The sequence below is a fragment of the Chelonoidis abingdonii genome, chromosome 3 (assembly GCF_003597395.2).
Source record: "Chelonoidis abingdonii isolate Lonesome George chromosome 3, CheloAbing_2.0, whole genome shotgun sequence".
In the NCBI taxonomy this organism is placed as follows: Eukaryota; Metazoa; Chordata; order Testudines; family Testudinidae; genus Chelonoidis; species Chelonoidis abingdonii.
Window position 1 is genome coordinate 92,841,353 of NC_133771.1, and position 19,479 is coordinate 92,860,831.

The 19,479-nt window shown below is 41.1% G+C and overlaps 1 protein-coding gene across 3 annotated transcripts in view; it reads left to right on the top strand.

Annotated features, from left to right (window-relative positions):
* DSE (dermatan sulfate epimerase) overlaps positions 1-19,445 on the top strand; it is a 50,084-nt gene extending 30,639 nt beyond the window's left edge. For all 3 annotated transcript variants that reach the window (XM_032778967.2, XM_032778969.2, XM_032778968.2), the window contains exons 3-6: positions 5,459-5,712; positions 8,777-9,016; positions 12,518-12,725; positions 15,570-19,445. In XM_032778967.2, coding sequence (XP_032634858.1) covers positions 5,459-5,712; positions 8,777-9,016; positions 12,518-12,725; positions 15,570-17,331 — 2,464 coding nt within the window. In that variant the 3' untranslated portion in view covers positions 17,332-19,445. The remainder of the gene's footprint in view (positions 1-5,458; positions 5,713-8,776; positions 9,017-12,517; positions 12,726-15,569) is intronic.
* The last annotated feature ends 34 nt before the right edge of the window (positions 19,446-19,479 follow it).

Sequence of the window (19,479 nt, forward strand, 5' to 3'; positions counted from 1 at the left end):
GTGGCTCTGAGGAGACAGTGAAAAAAAAAAACAAAAAAACACCGTGGATGTGTGCAGACTTGTTTACCTAAGTCAGTTACCGTCTCAGTTAATTTATTTGGAAATGTTTGCTGTTGTCAAATGGAAATGATGAGTTTCTAGGGAAAATGTGTAAAACCTTTGGCTGTAAGGGCTACAGCTCTTCTACACTGAACAACTGTAAACTCCAGTGAGAAACTTTGTTGCACCTGGCAACAAGCCCTGGTTACTAGATTTAGAGTTTGATTTGGCAGGAAATGACAGAAGTTGTTGAGGAACAGAATGTACATGTAAGGATTTGGGAAAGGATAATAGTTAAGACATCGTCTTAAAGATAACTCCACCACACCTTTAGTTGTCTATCTTTATATTTTAGGAAAGGGATAGAAAATAAGACAGAGTATAATTCCATTATAGAAATCTACGATGTGCTCACACCTTGAATACTGTGTCCAGTTCTGGTTGCCCCATCTCAAAACAAATATAGTGGCAGTGGAGAAGGTTCAGAGAAGGTCAGCAGAGATGATCAAGGGTGTGCAGTGGCTTCCATACAAAGAAAGATTTAAGAGCTTAGAGCTGTTCATCATAGAAAAGAGATGACTAAGGGGGATATGATAGAGAGAGGTCTATAAAATTATGTATGTGGAAAAAAATGAATAGAGAAGTGTTATTTACACTTTCACACAATACAAACAAAAACGGGGTTACCACCCAATGAAATTAATAGGTAGCAGATTTAATAAAAAACAAGAGGAAGTACTTTTTCTACACAATGCACAATCATCCTGTGGAACTCATTGTCATGAGATGTTCTGATGGCCAGAGGCATAATTTCATTCAAAAAGGACTGGATAAGTTCATGGAGGACAGGTCCATCAGTGGCTGTTAGTCAAGATGGTCAGGGATGCAACCCCATGCTCTGGGTCAACCCTAAACCTCTGACTGCCAGAAGCCAGGAGTGGAAGACTGGATCACTCCATAATTGCCCTGTTTTGTACAATCCCTCTGAAGCTCTGGTATAGGGCACTGTCGGAGACAGGATACTGGGCAAATTGGACCATGATCTGACCCAGTGTGGTAGCTTTTATGTTCTTAGTGACTCCACAGTATTAATAAATGAATGAGTGTACAGGCTTCTTTAATCATATTCCATCAGAACTCTAGCATACCTGTTTAGTCTGCTATTTATAAAAGTTTAAGTTGAAATCCTGGCCCCACTAAAGTCAATGATAAAACTCCCTTTAGCTGCATTGGGGCCAGGTTTCACCCCTCCTTCCCTCCCTCCCCCCGGTAAGTGTTCAAAATGTATTTTTATAAATAAAAAACATTGTAAGGTGAATGAGTAGAGGTTAAAGAGAACTGAAAGCTCTGCAAGCAGTTGCTTATTTCTCATACCAAGTATTGATATTCAGGATATATTCCTTCAAATGCTGCTCTGCAAAACAAGTTTGAAATGTACTTGATACTATTGATTATGAGAATCCTTTGCTCTGCAAATTTTTCCCTGTTTAAATTTAATCCTTTGTTAGGCTTCGCACAATTATTATTCTTGTTATTCTTCACACAGGCAAATCAGATTTTTGAATAATAGCATTTTATTCCAGCTATTTCGTGTATTTGTTTGAATTTTGTATTTTTGATGATTTTAAATGTGTAAATTTACTTTCATATTGATAGGCCAAAGTCTCCCTTACTTACTCTGGCATAGCTCAATTCCATGACTGTTTGATGGCCTACGTGAAATACAGTAGTGGCCTGAATCTACTTCCTGGTGGACCAGGTGTCCATATTCCAAAAAGCTCATTCACAGTTGGCACTCTTAACAGAGAGTCCAAGAACTGATTGAGCATGGAGACTTCTGGAAGTGGCCCCTCTAGGTCAGGGATGAGGAATATTGGCAGGTGTGAAGGGGAACACTCACTGCCAATACTGCTTAGCGGTAAGGCTGGAGTGGCAAGTTGACTTCCTCACAGAGCATTCCCCTTTTCCACTACTGCTCCACTCTGCAGTGGTCTGTCCTTTAAGTGACTCAGCCCTTTGTCGAGGTCACATTTTCAAGTCCACCCCTTTCAGGGTATATAAAAGAAGAGTTCAATAACGGGTAAGTCTTCAGGACCAAATGAAGGATTCAGGGTTTCCTCCTTGGCTCATGGTCTTGTGGTCCAGAACTTTATATCTTCCAGGTCTTCCCCCAACTAAGTTCCTCACCGAGGGGTAGATTCCTGTAATGATCCCTCTTTAGGGAGTAGTCAGGAAGCCCAGGCCCACCCTCTCCACCAGGCTCCAAATTAGAGCCCAATGGTAGGCACTTAAGTTCTGCACCAGGGGGTGCTGTGCAGCTCTTTCTCTGGATCACTTCCTACTAGTCCCCTTTCTTCCCACAGGGTAAAGTAAAGGATTGAACATAAAGATGAAATTCCTGACGCTCAGAGAATCAGTGATCTCTTTGCGCACTTGGTTAGGCTATCATCGCCAGGTCTCAGGCAGCAACAGCTCCTATGGAGTTCCTTCCCAGGAGCTGAGAGGGCAAGTCAGCTCACTTGCACTGTCTGCCTGCTAGTGAGCTGCTTTGCTTCACTTTTAAATTTCCTCCTCCAGCAGGGTTGCCAACTTTCTGATTGTAGAAAACCACATTAAACCGCTGCCCCGTGCTTTCCCCAAGGCTATGTCCCTTCTTCAAGACCCCAACCCCACTCACTCCATCCCTCCTCCCTCCCTTGCTCACTCTCCCCCCCCCACCCTTTTTCACTTGCTCATTTTCACTGAGCTGGGGCAAGAGGTTGGGGTGCAGAAGAAAGTGAGGGCTCTGGCTGGGGGTGTGGGCTCTGGAGTGGGGCCGGGATGAGGGGTGTGGGATGCAGGAGAGGGCTCCAGGCTGGGGGGTGGGGCCGAGGGGTTTGGAATGCAGAAGAGGATGAGGGGTGTGGGCTGCTGGAGGGAGTTAGGGTGCAGGAGGGGGCTCAGGGCTGGGGCAAGGGGTTGGGGTGTGGGCTCACTTACCTTACTTCAGGTGGCTCCCTGAAGCAGCCGGTATGTCCCTGCAGCCCTTAAGCAGAGGTGCAGCCAGGCAGGTCTGCGTGCTGTCTATGCCCACAGGCTCTGCCAGTGCAATTCCCTTTGGTCACAGTTCCCAGCCAATGGGAGCTACGGAGCCAGTGCCCAGGGTGAGGGTAGCACACGGCGCCTCCCTGACTGCCCCTGCATCTAGGAGCCGAAAGAACATGTTGGCTGCTTCTGGGAGCCACACATAGCCAGGGAGCCTGCCTGCCTTAGCCCCACTGTGCCACTGACTGGACTTTTAGCGGCCCAATCAGCAGTGCTGACCAGAGCCACCAGGGTCCATTTTTGACCAAGAGCACTTGGAGGAGTGGAAGGTGATCAGGAACAGTCAACATGGATTCACCAAAGGCAAGTCATGCCTGACCAACCTGATTGCCTTCTATGATGAGATAACTGGCTCTGTGGATTTGGGGAAAGCAGTGGATGTGATATATCTTGACTTTTAACAAAGCTTTTGATAAGGTCTCCCACAGTATTCTTGCCAGCAAGTTACAAAAGTATGGATTGGATGAATGGACTATAAGGTGGATAGAAAGCTGGCTAGATTGTCAAGCTCAAAGAGTAGTGATCAACAGCTCAATATCTAGTTGGCAGCCGGTATCAAGTGGAGTGCCCCGGGGTCAGTCCTGGGGTTAGTTTTGTTCAACATCTTTATTAATGATCTGGATGATGGGATGGACTGCACCCTCAGCGTTCGCAGATGACACTAAACTGTGGGGAGAGGTAGATATGCTGGAGGGTAGGGATAGAGTCCAGAGTATCCTAGATAAATTGGAAGATTGGGCCAAAAGAAATCTGATGCGGTTCAACAAGGACAAGTGCAGAGTCCTGCACTTAGGACTAAAGAATCCCATGCACTGCTACAGGCTGGTGACTAACTGACAAAGCAGCAGTTCTTCAGAAAAGGACCTGGGGATTACAGTGGATGAGAAGCTGGATATGAGTCAGCAGCGTACCCTTGTTGCCAAGAAGGCTAACCACTTATTGGGCTTCATTAGTAGGAGCATTGCCAGCAGATCGAGGGAAGTTATTATTCCCCTCTATTTGACACTGGTGAGGCCACATCTGGAGTATTGCGTCCAGTTTTGGGCCTCCCACTACAGAAAGGATGTGGACAAATTGGAGAGAGTCGAGCGGAGGGCAATGGAATCGGGGCTGGGGCATGACTTACGAGAAGAAGCTGAGAGAATGGGACTTGTTTAGTCTGCAAAAGAGAAGAGTGAGGGGAGATTTGATAGCAGCCTTCAACTATCTGAAGGGGGAGGTTCCAAAGAGGATGGAGCTCATCTTTTCTCAGTGGTGGCAGATGACAGAACAAGAATCAATGGTCTCAAGTTTCGGGGGGGGCGGGGGGGTCTAGTTGGATATTAGGAAACACTATTTCAGTAGGACGGTGGTGAAGCACCGAAATGGGTTACCTGGGAAGATGGTGAATCTCCATCCTTAGAGGTTTTTAAGGCCCGGCTGGGATCATTTAGTTGGTGTTGTTCCTGCTCCTGACGTCTCTTCTAACCCTAATCTTCTATGATTCTGTGCCTGGCAACCTTATCATCCAGCTTTTGCAGGCTTTGCATGTGCAGCAAGATGGGGCTACCTGGGCCCAGAGAAGCTCTTAATCCCTTCCTTTCCAGTGTGGGGTTTGTATTCCCCATCACAGCAGGTCAGTATAGAATAGTTTGCACTGTTTCTGCCCATGTAATACTTGCTCTGGAAAGATATACTGTGCTATTATAGAAGACTCCAGAAGGCCACCACACAGATACTTTTCACCAGCATTAAATTCACTTAAAAATAAAAGATTGTAACAAACATTGAGAAGAATATTAAGTTTATGTTATTACTTTCAGATTAGAGGTCATCCTTGAAATTTACCAGTTTTACCTCAGATAAATGGATATTACCTCAATACCTGTAATATTACCTAATTTTCCACATATCTACTCCTGCTGCAAAGCCTAGAATACTGCAGATACTGAGGTAAAGATATCCATTTATCTATGGAAAAGGAATTCATTTATCTAATGCAACTAATGAGCTTTTAGGGATGACTGCTGTATCTATTTAGAAACAAGTGAAATGCTCCAGAGAGAGTTAATAGATAGCATGTTCTATGTGTTAGGAACATACGTCATAGGACTGGAAGTGACCATCTGTGTTATTAAATCCAGTCCCCTAGTATTTCAGGCAACCCTGTCCTATAAAACCCCATTCATAAATTCATCAAGCTTCAGATGAAAACTAGTTAGGTTGTTTCCTGTTAGAAGGCTGTTGAACTCTGCATTAGGTACTTAATTTCAAAGATATTGAATTACTTACACATCAAAGCCTGGTGAAAAATCTTTGGACCTCAATTTATTAATTGACCTTTCTTCTTTGACAGGTTAGTGAAGGATGCTCCATGGGATGAGGTCCCTCTTGCTCACTCTTTGGTTGCATTTGCCACTGCTTATGACTTCTTGTACAATTACCTTAGCAAGACTGAACAGGAAAGATTTCTTGAGGTGATTGCTAATGCTTCAGGATATATGTATGAAACATCATACAGGCGTGGATGGGGTTTTCAGTACCTACATAACCATCAGCCTACCAACTGCATGGCCCTGCTGGCAGGAAGCCTGGTTATGATGAATCAAGGTATGCACTAATCAGTGGAGACATTCTTTTTAAAGTGTGTTAGTCGTGTTTGTAGGTTATGAATAAAGTCTCAAGAACTGATACGAGTATGTATTCTAAGTTGTACACGTTAGTGTTCAACCTCTCATTCAGCCATGTGTAAACATGTGCAAGTGTATGTATCAGCTAAAGTACAGCTATATTCAGCATCTTTTTTTTAATTATTAGTTACACATATAACTCTACTGGTTTTCATTCATATATATATATATATATATATATATATATATATATAAAAATCAGTTACACACGGTGTAAATTGTACAGATTGTTGTAAAGGTGAGGATCAATAATTGTCAAATCACTACTTGTAGGTATTATAACAAATTGTACATAATGTGACCATCCCAAGCATCCAAGTGTAGGCTCTTCAAGTCTTTCTAATTTAGACCAAGTGAATAGATCAAAAATTCTTTGGGGTGGGGGCCATCTTTTTGTTAAGCATTTGTACTGTACCTGCCACTGATCACTGATTAGGATACTTTACCTTCCCTACAATAGTAAATAGTAATAGTGATATACGTAAGGGGTTTTTTTTCCCCCTGACATATAGAGTGTGGAAGTTGGCTTTATCTAAGTAGGACCCCTAAATGTTCACCCATTCCTCATAATCTAATCTTTCCCCTTTGTGGTAGCTGAGGGTTGTCCCCACTTTCTCTGAGAGTAAAGAGCAGTAACTATGGTTTGCATCCAACAAGGTTGGCATCATGAATTTATCAGAATTTGCAGTTTGGGTTGAACACTTGATGTAAACATGTGGCTACTATCATCTACTTTTAGCAACTTCGAATTCTTTTAGGAATTGGTAACATGAAACAAATATTACTTTTGAGTTAAAATTAGCAGAATAAATCTGTCCTAGATAGTGACTAAAATTAGCATTCAGGAAGAATTTTGAATTCTGTAGTTTATATCTGTAAGTTTCCAAAAAGTAAAAAAAAAAAAAAAAATTATTGTAGTATTGCAGTATAGTTTTAGATTGTCTTTCTAGCAATACAATGCTGTTTAAAAATGTATTCTCTTTTAGCTTATGATAGAGCAAACAAATAGATGAGGTAAACACATAATTATATAAAACTAATTTATTTTAATAGTATGACTTTCAGGACCGGCTCCAGGGGTTTTGCCGCCCTGAAGCAGCCAAAAAAATTGCGATCTGCGGAAATTCAGCGGGAGGTCCTTTGCTCTGAGTGGGAGTGAGGGATCCTCCGCCAAATTCCTGCCGAATACCTGAAAGTGCTGCTCTGCTCCGGAATTGCCACCCCAAGCACCTGCTTGATAAGCTGGTGTCTGGAGCCAGCCCTGATAACTTTATACAATGTGAATAACATACCATATGTAAGGAGTATTACAGTTGCGTCTAGAGGACCCAATTAAGATCAAGATCCCATTGTGCTAGGCATTGTACAAACACTTGTGTTGAGTCCTGCTCCAAACAGCTTACAGCCCTAATAGACAAAATAGACGAAGGAATCATTATTATCTCCGTTGTATAGATGGGAGGGATTGTCACACAGAGAGATTAAGTGGCTTGCCCAAGGTCAGACGTGATGGTTGTGGCAAAGCTGATAATTGAGCCCAGTTCCAGATGCAGTCTAAGTATTCAATAAATTATGATCTTCTGAGTTAAAATAATAACTCAGGTTGTTTTGAAAAATATTTGGTTAACCAATAGGTTGGTACATAATGTTCTCTAAAGGAAAACACTAATTCTCTTTCCACATTTGGCTAGAGATGGTATTAAATAGCCTACTTGTTCCTTCTTATACACTGATGTGTAATAGATTGATGGGATGGAATAGTTGTAAACCAAGTAACAGCCACCTACTGTATGTTTCAGGATGATAAATGCACTGCTACTACTGAACCATGAGACGATAATTCTCCCTAGTGTGATATTTTAGATCAACAGTAAGGGTACACATTAGAAATGCTAAAGAAATATTAACAACCAAAATATTTATTGTGGCTTTTATGTCACAGCACATAGTAAGGGTGATGTGCATCACTATAATGGAGGCATTATGTGTGTTAGGATGGCACAGTGTCTCTAAGATCATTGAAGGGAGTTCTTACAGAGCAGTCACTAATGCACCTTTTAGCATGGTATAGTATGTGCCAGCTGCCTGCATCAGCTGATCTCTGCTAGATGATGCAGAATTGAGTGGTGCTCCACATCCACATACCTTGCTCTCTTTGGAGACTCTACTGCTGCCACTACTAGTCTCTCAATATTTGTGTCTGGGTGCACATTTTGGCTAGCTCATGGGCAGATGGCACGATGTGGGGTTTCCTTCACCTTCTCCTCACTTGTTGAACAAGCCAAAAGGGACCAGAATGGTAAGACCTCTGATAATCTTTTCTTGAGAAGAAATCTTTACATGTTTAGATAGTACAGTATTCTAAAAATGTACATAGTATGGAACATCTTCTACTATGTAATATCATTTAATTTCACCTTAAGTTTAAACTTCTTGATTAAGTATTCTTATTGTTAATGGTCATTCATATCTGTTAAGCACCCACCCATCGGTGTGTGCATTTTGTGAATGTTTCACTTGTGGCAATCATATTGCTAAAAAATAAATGACTCAGATAATTCCATTATTGGAGCCCTCTGGTGGAGATAATAGATTTGTTTGCATTCTGTTTTAATTTCAAATGCATGATCCCATGTGGCAAGAGATGATTCTCACTATGTGAGTGTATTGAGCATAATAGGGACATCTTTCTTTGAAAGTACAAGGTGTGCTTCCCTTATTTGTGTCCTTGCTTAATAACAATTAGGTGTTGGCAGATTTTCTTCACTAAATTAAGCTTAAACTCCTTGGTTCATCAAAAATTAAAATCTGCATGCAGTCAGTTTTATTCTCACCCTACGACTGCAAGGAGATGGCAGACTTAGGTCATATTTTAGGACTGCAGAGGTCATACTTTGGAGCACCCCTGTTTTAAAAAAATCATATGCTGGAGGCACAGTATGTTATAAAGTTGTGTCAGCTTTATCCACATCTTCCTCTTTCAGGCTATCTTCAGGAAGCATACTTGTGGACTAAGCAAGTGCTGTCAATCATGGAAAAGTCTATAGTCCTGCTGCGAGAAGTTACAGATGGATCCCTCTATGAAGGAGTGGCTTATGGCAGCTACACCACCAGATCTCTCTTTCAGTACATGTTTCTTGTCCAAAGGCACTTTGACATCAACCACTTCAATCACCCGTGGCTTAAAGAGCACTTTGCATTTATGTATAGAACTGTCCTGCCAGGTAGGTAGCTTGGATTGATAAAGGAACATCTGCTAATTTCTAAATCAATTACAAGTTTCACAGTTAAAGTACAATTTTATATAGCTCAAATAGTGCAGCATTCTGTATGTTTTTATATACCTGCATGAAAATGACACTACTATTGATTATTAAGTGCTTGCCCTTAGAATTGGTCAAAAAATAAGAAAATGATTTTATGAAAAAGTTTAATATTTCAAAGTTGCTTCTAACTTTGGAATGGACCCATTTTCTGTTTTGGCTTTTTTGTGTGTGTGAATTTTCTCTTGATATATTTTCTTGAAATTTTATCAGAATCATTTTCAAAATTGTTACTGAAAATTTTCTCTTACCAAAAATCATTGCATTGAAAACAGGGTTTTTTGGAATGGAAAAAATTGATAGGCATTTTTACAAAAGTTGAAAAAGTTTTCATAACATCAGTTTTTCCCCAAGAAGTTTTGTTTAAAGAAAAAGCAATTTTGACTAAAATATTTTTCATGTAAAAAAACATTAACTAGCTCTATAGGTAGGGTTCTCAGTGCAGTCCAAGGAGGCATGGGACAAATTGTTCCAGTGTGAGTGCCTAAGGTTATACAGATATATAACTATTTAGGCACCAGTGATGGGGCCTGCATTTTGGCTTATGTCATTGTGGCACAGAACTACTATCAGAGTTAGGTAGTGGAAAGGAAAGCTACCTTTGCTGGCTGAAAGTTTGGGAAGGTTAAATGGGGAGAGATGTCCCTCAGACACATGAAAGAGAAGTTTGTTTTTCTGTGGAAAAGTACCAGGAAAAGAAAATTATTAGGACTGATGGGCAAAAGAGTAACTACCTTCAGGCTCTCTATTAAGTTATACATCATTTGTTTCCTATGCTCTATCAAGTTTTTAGTTTTCTGTTCAGTGAATATATTTTCTGGTATACATAGTATGACCATGGGTTTCTGTTTTTGAGGTATTCCATGGGTTCTAGTGGTAAACTGTATTGCTATTTAACATCCAAAATACGGGACTTATAATATCCTTTGGGTAGGTCAAGTCTTCTGCTGTTTCATGCAGCACAGTGGGCAATGACTATGTTCAGTAAATAATAAGAAATACACCTCTACCCCGATGTAACGCGACCCGATATAAGACAAATTTGGATATAACGCGGTAAAGCAGCACTCCGGGGGGGCGGGGCTGTGCACTCCGGCGGATCAAAGCAAGTTCGATGTAACACAGTTTCACCTATAACGCTCCTCAGGACAGTGTTATATCGGGGTAGAGGTGTAGTTACTAGCTTTTAATTTAATAGATATCAAAGAACTTTGCAAAGGAAGTTCATCATTATTCTCATTTTAGTGAGGAACAGAGATGCAAAATGACATGCCCAAGGTTACCCCACAAATTAGTGGCAGTGCTGGGAGTGGAACCCAGGTCTCCTGAGTCCCAATCCTCTCTGTGCACTAGGCCATGTTATGTCTTAGTTACTGTTAAGTTCTGTGTTTACCCAGGAGCGGCGCCAGGTTTTTGGCGCCCTAGGCGGGGGTCCTTCCACGCTCCCGGTCGTTGGCAGCATTTCTGCGGTGGGGGGGTCCTTCCGTGCTCTGGGTCTTCAGCAGCAATTCTGCGGCACATCCCAGAGCGAGTGAAGGACCCGCCGCAGAATTGCTGCCAAAGACCTGGAGTGCGGAAGGACCCCCTGCCGCCGAATTGCCGCCGAGAGTACAAAATGCCAACCCCCAAATCTTAGTGCCCTAGGCGACCGCCTAGGTCGCCTAAATGGAAGCGCCGACCCTGTGTTTGCCGCTGTATGAAATGGAGGAGACAGAGTCCCTGCCCTAAGGAGTTTCCAATTTAAAAGACATACACTTGATGACCCAGAGGAAAACTCTATCTTAGACCATAGCTGTTGTATTTTGATAGGTATGTGACAGCATCATTCACATAGGTGCAATAACATTTAAATGGGATTTAAATGGGAAGAGTTGGAGCCCTGTGGACTGCAAAAAGATGATGTTCCAGAAATAAAGTACAGCATTGCGGGGTGGGGGTGGGGGGTTTAGCAGAAAGCATGAAGGTAAGAATGGGAGGATACAAAAGTAGTGGTGAAATTAGTATCTTGGGCAAAGCAAAATGAGAGAGGACAAAGAGCACAGACTTAGGTAGGCATAGAGTTGCACAGAGAATGAGATGCTCAAGTTTAACATGGAAGGCAAGTAGAAGCCAACAGAAGAATTAAATGAGAATGAAATTACAGTAATGAAATTGGGACAGAACCAAGGAATGGACATGCATTTTAGATACATGGGTCATCTATTTTAGGTGTTGTGGGAACAGAAGAGTCATGATATTTAAACAACTTGGATGTGTGGAGACGTAAGATAAAGTACTCATGAAGTATTTTGCAAAGCAGCTATAGGAGTGTGAACTGAGGAAAGATTTAAAAGGGGAGAATGGGAAACATAGTAATGTGGGGAGAACTTGAAAAGTTTGAGGTTTGCTTCAGACTGGATAAGTAGTCCAAAATTCTGTTCCTGCTCTGAACTTTTTCTGAGTTATTGTAACTTCTTGAGTTAGCAAAATTAGGCTGGAAATCTTGTAAGAGGCAGCACAGTTGCAAACTTTCTGGTACTTTCTCTTCTGATCATGCTGCAATCATACTTTTATTTTGAAGTCCCAGCTGGAATTAAAGTGCAGAGATGTAAATATGAAAATTAATTGTAAAAAATGTAACCAAACTTTGTCAACTTTCAGAAGAGATTTTTGTTCCAGTTGGGCTCAAGTTTCTAATGAAGACTTCTAATGAAGCCTGCTGTAAATACAAATTTAACCTCAAACTATGGGTAAAAATACAAAATCCTAACTTGGATGGATTTTAGGGGCCAGTTCTCTGCAGTCATAAATGGCCATAGTTCTGATACAGTCAGTGGTGCTATGCTGATTTATATCAGCTGAAGATTTGGCCCTGCATTCTGAACACCACCCAGAAGGCAAGAATACCTTTGACATGGCAGTACACACCCATATTAGAAGAATGGCTCACACAGGCTCCACATGATACCTCAGGCATCTGCTTCAGAAAGATACTTAAACAACAAAGCACACTTGTTTTAGTTTTTTTCAAGATATAGATTTCATTTTACCTTGAGGAGCTTCTGTGAGCTATAGTTACTTTAAAGGGCATGGATTGACATAAGAAAAACAAAATCTTTAAACAGATACTATCCTTTGTGAGAGGTTAAAGTGAAGAAAGGGAAGTGGATGGGGCCTTTCTCCTTGACATTTCTGTATCACTGTGCTTTCTTTAGTTTAAGAAGAAAGGCGAGTATTAAAGTATGCTACAGCAATGGGAAAAAGCTACTGTATAACCTGACCGGGTCATTCAAGAGTATGTCTATAAATACTTTAAAAGGGTAAATCCATTTGTAATGCTTGGTTTCATCATCCTTACTTTACAGTACAAGTCTTTGTTCATTTATTTGCTTGTTCTTGTGTTCCTTTTAACTTTTTACCAAGGATTTCAGAGAACTGTGGCAATTGCAGACTCCAACTATAACTGGTTCTATGGGCCAGAGAGCCAGTTGGTGTTTCTAGACAAATTTGTCATGCGCAACGGCAGTGGGAATTGGTTGGCAGATCAGATCAGAAGGAATCGAGTGGCAGAAGGCCCCGGGACTCCATCCAAAGGGCAGCGGTGGTGCACTCTTCACACTGAATTTCTCTGGTATGAAACAGAATGAGTGGGCTTCAAAGAAACATGGCAGCTGCTTGGCATTAATCAAAAGCCGTTAACTTCCGTTTTGTAATGAACTGTACAAATTGATGTTATGCTGGTCATGTACCTGTGTCTAGTCTAAAAGAGACTCAGAACTTCTTCAAGCCATATAATGTATAGACTCATACAACACAGGTCTTGTACAGAACTTGTTTTCCATATGTTTGTTGGCAGTGCTTTTAGTTGCATTGTTGTAGACAACCATTTTCAAAGGGAGTGAAATTCTTATGCCAAAGTTCCTACATGAGTTCTTTAACAAAAAAAACAAAAAATTCTTCCACTCATGTTACAGCTTGTTGTGTGCTTTGGTAGTTAGTTACAAGCTCATTGAAAACCCAGTTCCTTCTTTTAAATGCAATTTAAATGTAAATGCCAATGCTTAAAGAAAGAGAGAAACATAGATTCTTTAAAAAATGGTATATACATTAGCATGTAAGCAATGTTAAAATGGAAAAAAAAATCTGGAACAGGACTTGAGCCACATTTTCCACATAACTTACAACTTAGCCCTAATTTGTAAAACTAGATCATTCCATTGCAGACAAGAAATGAAAATCTTTTAGGGCCTTTAATACATCCAGTGCTTGCTGGTCAGTAGTGTGTGTACATATCCAACGTTTAAACTGGCATCATGTTTTTCCCTCACAGTGGCTCAACGTGTATTTCATGCATATGTTTTTGTAATTAAGATATGTACATTGAGAAAATTCATGGCTTGTCAGCTCCCTCTGGGTGCTGTGCTAGTTATATATTTAGTGCAAGCTCCCTTTCTCCTCCTCATGCACTCAAGGACCTCTAGCAAGTCTGTAGTTAAAAGAGACTCCTTCCCCTGGGAAGATACCTTAACATTCAGGAGGGGGATGTTTCAGTGGATTTGAGTCACAGAAATAAGCCCTAAATGTCCTGGGACTTGCCTGCTTGAAAGACTCCCACTCTTCTTGTGCCATAGTGCTTCTATTGCAGTCAGCGGAGGCACTTGCATTGAAGTCTCCTGGATTTAATAAAGGGGGTGGTTGTAGAGCATTCTCCACGAGGGGCTATTGGCTGTGGAACAAGCTTCCACCTTTGGTCAAAATCACCGAGAGTTGTTGTCCTACCAGATATATTCCAAGGCCTGTCTTTGTGCCAGTACCTGAAGGGGGTAGCCATTAATTAGAGAGATGTATTCTGATGAGGAAAAAGACTTTTTCATCTGGTTATGTTAGGGATGGAGTTATTGCTAGGAGATTGATGCTGGTTTTATTTGTTTTGTTCCTTTAAATAATACCTGAAATAGTATATAGCTGCTCATATTAAACAGAAGGAAATAAAAAAATAATTAACCTTATTTAGGTACGATTTCTTTTTAAACTGAAGTGTATTACTTTAGTTTATATACCTACTGTCTTACAGGTTTGTCTTTTGCCTAGGCAGAGGATAAGATCATTTAAAAAAAAAAACTGGGGGATTATAATTTATTTTCAGTTTATTTCTAATCCTTTTGAAATGTTCAAACTCTCCATATCCTTCCGTTCCTGGGGAGTCTTGAAATTACACCTTGTGCATGATAGGAATTGAGTTTCTTGTAATTGAGTAGACAGTATACGAGGGGGCACACTCTCCTGAGTGCCTCCTGTCATTTGAGTGCAAACCTGAACTCTCTTTTTTCTGTCAGCTGTTGCCCTCATCGGGCAGGTCTTCACTGGCTCAGCCCTCTGGCTAAGTCACACACAGTCTAAAACAGATGAACCCTTTCCAAGGTGAAAAAGGGCCTGTCACTGTGCCCTTGTCAGTTTCTGCAGCCTTGCCTCTGGGCTCAGTTCTCAGCCCCTTCTGGGCTAGCTTTAAGTCTGTGTCTGCTCTGGGATAGAGCAGTAACCCCAGGGCTTTCTCCCTGGAGACACTTTGCCTTTGCCTTTGATGGTTCTTATTGCCCCACCTCTTCAGCTGGGTCACTCCTTCAAGTCCAATCCCTTCCCAGGATAACAAAAAGTTCAACAAAATGCTTGATCCTTTTCAGTGTCTTCAGCCCCATGTGCGGGCGCCTGTTTAAATTCCACCCCTTTGCTTGGGTTCCAGAAATAAACTGGCCCCTTCTTCGGGCTTTGCCAACTTTGCCTTTGGCCTGTGGAGGGTCCTGGGCCCACCCCCTACTCCGGGTCCCAACCCAGGGACCCTACAAATAGCAGCCACGTCCTGCTTCCTTTAATAGTTGCTGCTGCTGCATTCCCTGGGTTGCTTCCCGCTCTGTCCCATCACCTTTATTACCTGTGGGTTATGGTCCTTGCGTTCTCTGTCTGTTCCCTGCCTGAGCAGGGTCTCTCCCAGGTCTCCTCACCTGGAGAATTTCACAGCTCTCCAGTCCTTCCTCACCCAACCAGCAATTGGACTGCTCAGGCCCGGTGGCTCCTTTTAACTAAGACAGCTGTGCTCTGGTGCAAGTGTAAACTCTTATCTGCAGACTAGCATTAAATTAGTTATTAAAATTAAGAGGACTGCAGTTTGACATGGTGGGGAAGATGAGTATGTTCCAGTGACCCTGAGAGCTATATCAGTAGGAATTTAACTCCTAGTAGGGCTACCCAAGCCAGACAGTTCAAAGGATAGGGACCAAATGAAAAGATATGCAGTCCACTTTTTCTCCAGGCTGGAGCCAACAACCTATCCTTGTAAAAATGTTACAGTGTAGACGATTCTTTCTTGTAAATATTGCAAAATATCTTGAGTTTTGAATAGGTGCTGGAAAATCAAAATAAATAAAATAATTCTAATTTAAGGTTTAAGTGTAAAATCATGTTCTTTGTCTTTTGGCAGGTATGATGCAAGCTTGCACTCCGTACCTCCACCGGATTATGGTATTCCAAAGCTGCATTATTTTGAGGACTGGGGAGTTGTAACGTATGGAAGTGCATTACCAGCTGAAATCAACAGGCCCTTCCTCTCCTTCAAATCTGGAAAACTGGGAGGTCGTGCAATATATGATATTGTTCATAAGAATAAGTACAAAGAGTGGATCAAAGGGTGGAGGAACTTCAATGCTGGCCATGAGCACCCTGATCAGAACTCCTTTACCTTTGCTCCCAATGGTGTACCTTTCATAACAGAAGCCTTGTATGGGCCAAAGTATACCTTCTTCAACAATGTGTTGATGTTTTCTCCAGCTGTGTCAAAGAGCTGCTTTTCTCCATGGGAAGGGCAGGTTACAGAGGACTGTTCATCAAAGTGGTTGAAATACAAACATGACCTGGCTGCAGACTGCCAGGGGAGAGTAGTCGCCGCTATGGAGAGAAATGGAGTGGTTTTTATCAGGGGAGAAGGAGTGGGTGCTTACAACCCAAAACTGAAGTTGAAAAACTTCCAAAGAAACCTTTTACTTCTGCATCCCCAGCTTTTGTTGCTTGTGGACCTAATTCATCTTGAAAATGACAGCCCCCTGGAGGTAGCCACCAGCTTCTTCCACAATGTGGATGTGCCTTTTGAAGAGACTGTTATTGATGATGTCCACGGGGCTTTTATTAGGCATCACGATGGGATATATAAGATGTACTGGATGGATGACACTGGCTACAGTGAGACGGCTACTGTTGCCTCAAAAATGTATCCCCGGGGCTACCCATATAATGGAACAAACTATGTGAATGTTACAACCCGCCTGCGGAACCCAATCACCAGAGCAGTTTACCTCTTCATAGGACCTTCCATAGATGTCCAAAGCTTCAATGTCCATGGAGATTCTCAGCAACTGGATGTCTTCATAGCCACCAGTGAGCATGCCTATGCCGTTTACCTGTGGACTGGTGAGGATGGAGGCCATTCTGTCTTTGCACACATTATTGCAGATCACCAAAAAATTCTATTTGACCGAACCTCTACCATAAGGAACTCTGCTGTATCAGAGGTGAAAGATTATGTTCAGATTGTGGAGCAGAATCTTCAGCATTTCAAACCTGTCTTCCAGCAGCTTGAGAAACAGATTCTGTCTCGTGTGCGGAACACAGATAGCTTTAGAAAGACTGCTGAACGCCTGCTGAGATTTTCAGACAAGAGACAGACGGAAGAAGCCATTGATAGGTTATTTGCTGTCTCCCAGCAGCAGCAACAGCAGCAAGGCAGGGCAAAGAAAAGCAAAAAGGTAGCCAAAGGCTACAAGTTTGTCGATGCCGTTCCTGACATCTTTGCACAAATTGAAGTAAATGAAAGAAAAGTGCGACAGAAGGCACAGACTCTGGCACAAAAAGAGTTACCAGTAGATGAAGACGAGGAAATGAAAGACCTTTTAGATTTTGCAGATATTACTTATGTGAAGCACCAAAATGGTGCATCAATCAAAGGCCAGTCTGGCCTGGAACAAATGGTGAGCACTGCTCGAAGCAGTGCTCCATCGATGTCGGCTCCTTATACCCGCCTCTTCCTAATTCTAAACATTGTTATATTCTTTGTCATGCTGGCAATGCAGCTGACCTATTTCCAAAAGGCCAAGAGCCTACATGGTCAAAGATGGCTTTATGCAATACTTTTAGCTGACAGCTGTGTATTATTGTGGCTGTATTCTTCTTGTTCCCAGTCACAATGTTAGCAAAAGATCATGTGCTACTTGACCTGTTTATGGTCATATCAGTCTATGCAAAAGAATTAACCCTAATAGGGCCATAGTTTGTTTTTTCCTTTTCTGAAACATTCCAGGAAACAGCTAAGGAAAGGTTGATTTCACCCCATGAGGGAAGAGGGGGAAATAATGCATTTTTAAGTGTTCTTCATCTGTGTTTTGGTTGCGTTTGACATCTGAAGAATATTATGCTTTGTTCATTAAACCACAGTCTGTGAAACTGTAATTAATTTCTACCAAAAAATAAAAAAAAAGAGTCTTCTTTAAGGAGTGATCTGTTTCCTAAGGTCCTTGATTTTATACACAATTGTTTTTGCATAGTATTACTTTCAGGCTTCTAAAGATGCCTATGACAGGTAGGTAGGAAATGGTTTTCCTGCTCCATGAAACTGTTTGAGACATCAAAAAAAGTTCCTGTTCCAAATTGGGACATAAAATGACCAAACCTTGAAAATATCCATGTATCAAAAATCCACCACCCCAAAATTTGGGGTTTGAAAATGTGGAAACAGGACATTTTGACCATTTCATAACATTTTTTCCCCAAAATTTTTCAAGTTGAGATTTGTTGAACTTTCAAGGGAGATTTGAAGAAACCAGCTCTGTTTCACAAACAATTTAGGTTTTGATGAATCATCATTTTTCAGTGGAAAAAAAGGTGTTAAGAATTCTCAACCAGCTCTAATGCCTATTGACATAACCTTACAACCGAGTTATTCAAATTTAAAGGGCATAGGAAAGATTAACAAGTTACAGTCAGAGGCAAATAAGAAGCAAACTTTTAAGTATAAGGGATTATTTCTCATTACGAGAAATCTCCTTCCCATTCGCCAGACCAGATGACAACTGGAAGATGAATCCTGATATGATCTGCTTTTGATTTTACAGGGTAACATTTCTCAAACATTTTCATATGTGAAGCACATCTCAATAGGGAAATTGACTCCTATAGCTCCTCTCCTTCTGTTTGCAATTGCAAAAAACCACTACCATCACCACCACCACCCTGTGGCAATCCCAGCAATTGCTTATGTGGAAAAGCTGTATTAAGAAAGTATTTGATGGGGGCTGGGGGACGGGTTAGCTCGCAGGGTGATTATATAGTTGGAAACGAAGATGAGCCAGAACCATGTGACCAGCCAGTTCTTCACTGACCACCAGCTAGTGCTCTGCAAATCATTGGAGGCACATGGATCATTAATTTGGCAATCATTGATATGGGGAATACTGTGGCTTCTGACAATGAGTTTGACATCTGCATTAATTAAACTGAATTTAAAAAAATCATAGATGTCTGTGAGGTTTTCAGTATGGAGAGGCTATAGAACTGGTGTATATTACTGTATGTCTTTAAAAAACAGAAAAGTATTTCTTCCCATACGTTTTTTTAAATAAACAAATCATAATTGTTTCTTATGCATAGATTTTTTTTCTTTGTTGACTGGAATATTTTCCCTGATAATTTAAACAATTCAGTGGTGTTCATTAGCTCCTAATTCACAACATATAATATTGAGGGATGGCTCTCTCGAATTTCATCACTTGGGCCCTTGATATTGATGTTTTTTCTTCAAATGTTTCTGGCCAAGGGTGGGGACCTTTTCATGAAATAAAAATACACAGCTGAATATCTTAAATTAATAGCCTAGGATGCAAACTAACACTTTATAAGATCTAGAAAATGTATAACAACACTTACCATTTAATTTCAGTTTCCCATACTGAGGCAAGTTCTGCTCATGTACAGAAACCAGAAGTCTCTTGAAGAGCAGCAAAATAAATTGTCACCCAACATTATTCTTCATAATTCTGCATATTGCTTTCTTCTGAGTTGGATTATAAATTGGTCCAATAACAGGGTGTTGAAGCAACTGGTAACATATGATAGATCAATAAAAGTGCTTAAAAATGGCATGTGATTTTCTGCTCAATGAAAATTTGTTTATTTCTGCATTTTACATTGAACAAATTTAAAAGAGGGGCAGAAACAGTTGTTGGGTTGTTTTTATTTTCCTAGAGCTGTTGATTAATTTTTAACTCTTGTGTAATATTAATGGTCATTAAATGTTGAATCTTCAGGCAAATGTGTGTTTTCTGTTACTTAGTTACTTGGGGTTC